Here is a 2,507-nt window from a genome sequence, read left to right on the forward strand (position 1 = left end):
CAAACCCAGGTAATCCTGCCCAGCTCAGAGGCAGAAACACAACAGAAATGTCACCTCTTCAGCACAGGAAGCTGCAGCAGGGGTGGTGTCTCACCTGAGGAACTCCTGCTCAACTCATGCAATCACATTTTAACAGGATCAGTGAGGTTGGAAGGGACCACAATGGTCATCTGGTCCCATCTCCCTACTCCAGCAGGGCCACCCTAGAGCACATGGCTCAGGGTTGTGTCCAGATGGTCCCTGAACACCTCCAGTGAGGCAGAATCCACAACCTCTCTGGGCAATCTGTTCAGTGACTGCACAGGAAAGAAGTTCTTCCTCATGTTCAGGTGGAACTTCTGGGCATCAGTTTTTGCTCAGTGGGGGAAAGCAATCGAACAAGAGGGAACAGCAGACTCTGATCATCCTCTTGGCATTTCCCATTCATGGACTTGAATCCATTACTGAGGTCCCTCTCAGTTGTCTCTTCTCGAGGCTGAACAGTCCCAACTCACTCAGCCTTTCCTCATCACTGAGGTGCTCCAGTCCCTTCAGCATCTTCCTTGCCCTCCCCTGGACCTGACCCATGGGATAGCAGCCTGTGGATGTACCTGTAGTGCAACACTGTCCTATTTTTGAAAGACAACACTGCAGTCAAACTGAACATTTCTGACTGTTCAGATCCAGCAATGGTTGAAAATCGAACTTAACCTTGAAAGAGGACAGTGCTCCACGAACTCTAACTGGTGAGAAAGGCTGCAATACAATGTCAGATGCTTTTGTACATCAAAGTGAAAACTGGTTTGGATGCACAACTCCCCAGTTGGTGCATTCACAGCTTGGCTGGCATGTCAAGCCTGTTACAAGGACATGGAAAGGCAAATAGGTCCTTTGTCATCAGTTTGTTGCAAGTTAAGGTAACTTTAGCCAACACCATCTGCATTGAGCAGCCTGAGAGAAGAGACCAGTGTATGGAAACCACAAACTTTGAAGGGTAATTTCTCCTTCAGCTTCTAGAGCGGATTTTGAAGGAAATTAAGTTACTACTTGAGCCAACCCCTCCCTGCCCAGCCTCACACCAGGGGGTTCCTGGTCTGCACGGGGTGGAGATGAGCCTTGTCCACTTGATTTACTCTGCTGCTTCTCCTCCTGCACATGGACTTGGACATGTTTAGCCTAGAAAAGAGGCTCAGGGGTGACCTCCTGGCTCTCTGCAACTCCCTGCCAGGGTTGGAGAGAGATGGGGGATGTGTGTCCTGCCATGGCTGCAGGGAGAGGACTAGAGGGAATGGCCTTGAGCTGAGCCAGGGCAGAGTCAGATTGGATGTGAGGAGAAATGTTTTCCCTGTGAGGGTGTTGAGGCACTGGGATATTGCCCAGGGAGGTGGTGGAGTCACCATCCCTGGAGGTGTTGAAGAGGTGTCTGGATGTGGCACTGGAGGATCTTGTTTAGGGTGTAGAGGTTCCAGCAGTGACAGGTTAATGGTTGGACTTGATGATCTTAGAGGTCTCGTCCAACCTTGATGATTCTATGAAGGGCCAAAGTGCCTTACAAAGTGACTAACAGTCCCACAAATAGGGTCACTGCCTCCTACCTTTATGTGGATCCCAAAGGCAGCAAGGTCTCTCCGCAGATTGTCACAAGCCTCCAGGAGGGGTTTCCTCTCCCTCATTAACTGCTGCCTCTTTTCCTTCTGCTCCTGCTTGGGCTCTTCAGCTCCTGCAGCACCTTCCACGGGCACAGAGTGTGCCGCGTCGGGCAGAGCCAGCGCGAACTGCCGCACCTTGGCGCGGAACTGCACCAGCTCCTCCAGCACGTTGGAGAGCACTGCAGAGCTGTCTCCTCCCACAGCCACCTGGAAAACACAGAGTCCTTCAGAAACCCCTGAGAACCACTTAAAACAGCCACCCCAACAGCACACACTGAGGCCTCATCCCTCTCTTGGTTGTGCATCTTCCACAGATTGGTAGGATTCATGTCATCAGTGCTGGACAAAACGTTACAGTGGAGTCACACCTGGGAGTAGTTCAGTGCATTCTTGCACAGGGAAGCGTCTATCCCAGGACAGAGACCTCTCACATGAGCATAACATGCTGCAGAACCAGGCTGAGGAACTCACTGCCACAGGGAACCTCTGAGCTGCCAGAAGTGTGCACAGCTGCAAAAGGGATGAGACAAATGAATGGAAGGAAGGCCTGGCAAGAGCCATCTCTGCTCTGCTCTCCTGGGACCCACCTGGAATACTGCACACAGTTCTGGTGTCCTCAATGTAAGAAGGACATGGAACTGTTGGAGCAAGTCCAGAGGAGGCCACCAAGTTGCTAAGAGCACTGGAGCATCTCCCCTATGGGGACAGGCTGAGGGAGTTGGGGCTGTTCAGCCTGGAGAAGAGAAGGTTGTGTGGAGACCTCAGAGCACCTTCCAGGAGCTGAAGGGGCTCCAGGGAAGCTGCAGAGGGACTCTGTGTTAGGAGCTGCGGGGACAGGACAAGGGGCAATGGGCACAAATTGAAGGAGGGAAATTTAGG

The 2,507-nt window shown here is 52.2% G+C and overlaps 1 protein-coding gene across 1 annotated transcript in view; it reads right to left on the reverse strand.

Annotated features, from left to right (window-relative positions):
- Window positions 1–2,507, reverse strand: part of LOC103801099 (probable cysteine--tRNA ligase, mitochondrial) — a gene marked incomplete at its 5' end in the record, with an annotated part of 6,349 nt that overhangs the window by 229 nt on the left and 3,613 nt on the right. The window contains one exon of the mRNA XM_009073507.1: window positions 1,575–1,835. Coding sequence (XP_009071755.1) covers window positions 1,575–1,835 — 261 coding nt within the window. The remainder of the gene's footprint in view (window positions 1–1,574; window positions 1,836–2,507) is intronic.

Source organism: Acanthisitta chloris, unplaced genomic scaffold, assembly GCF_000695815.1.
Source record: "Acanthisitta chloris isolate BGI_N310 unplaced genomic scaffold, ASM69581v1 scaffold20690, whole genome shotgun sequence".
NCBI classification, from domain to species: domain Eukaryota; kingdom Metazoa; phylum Chordata; class Aves; order Passeriformes; family Acanthisittidae; genus Acanthisitta; species Acanthisitta chloris.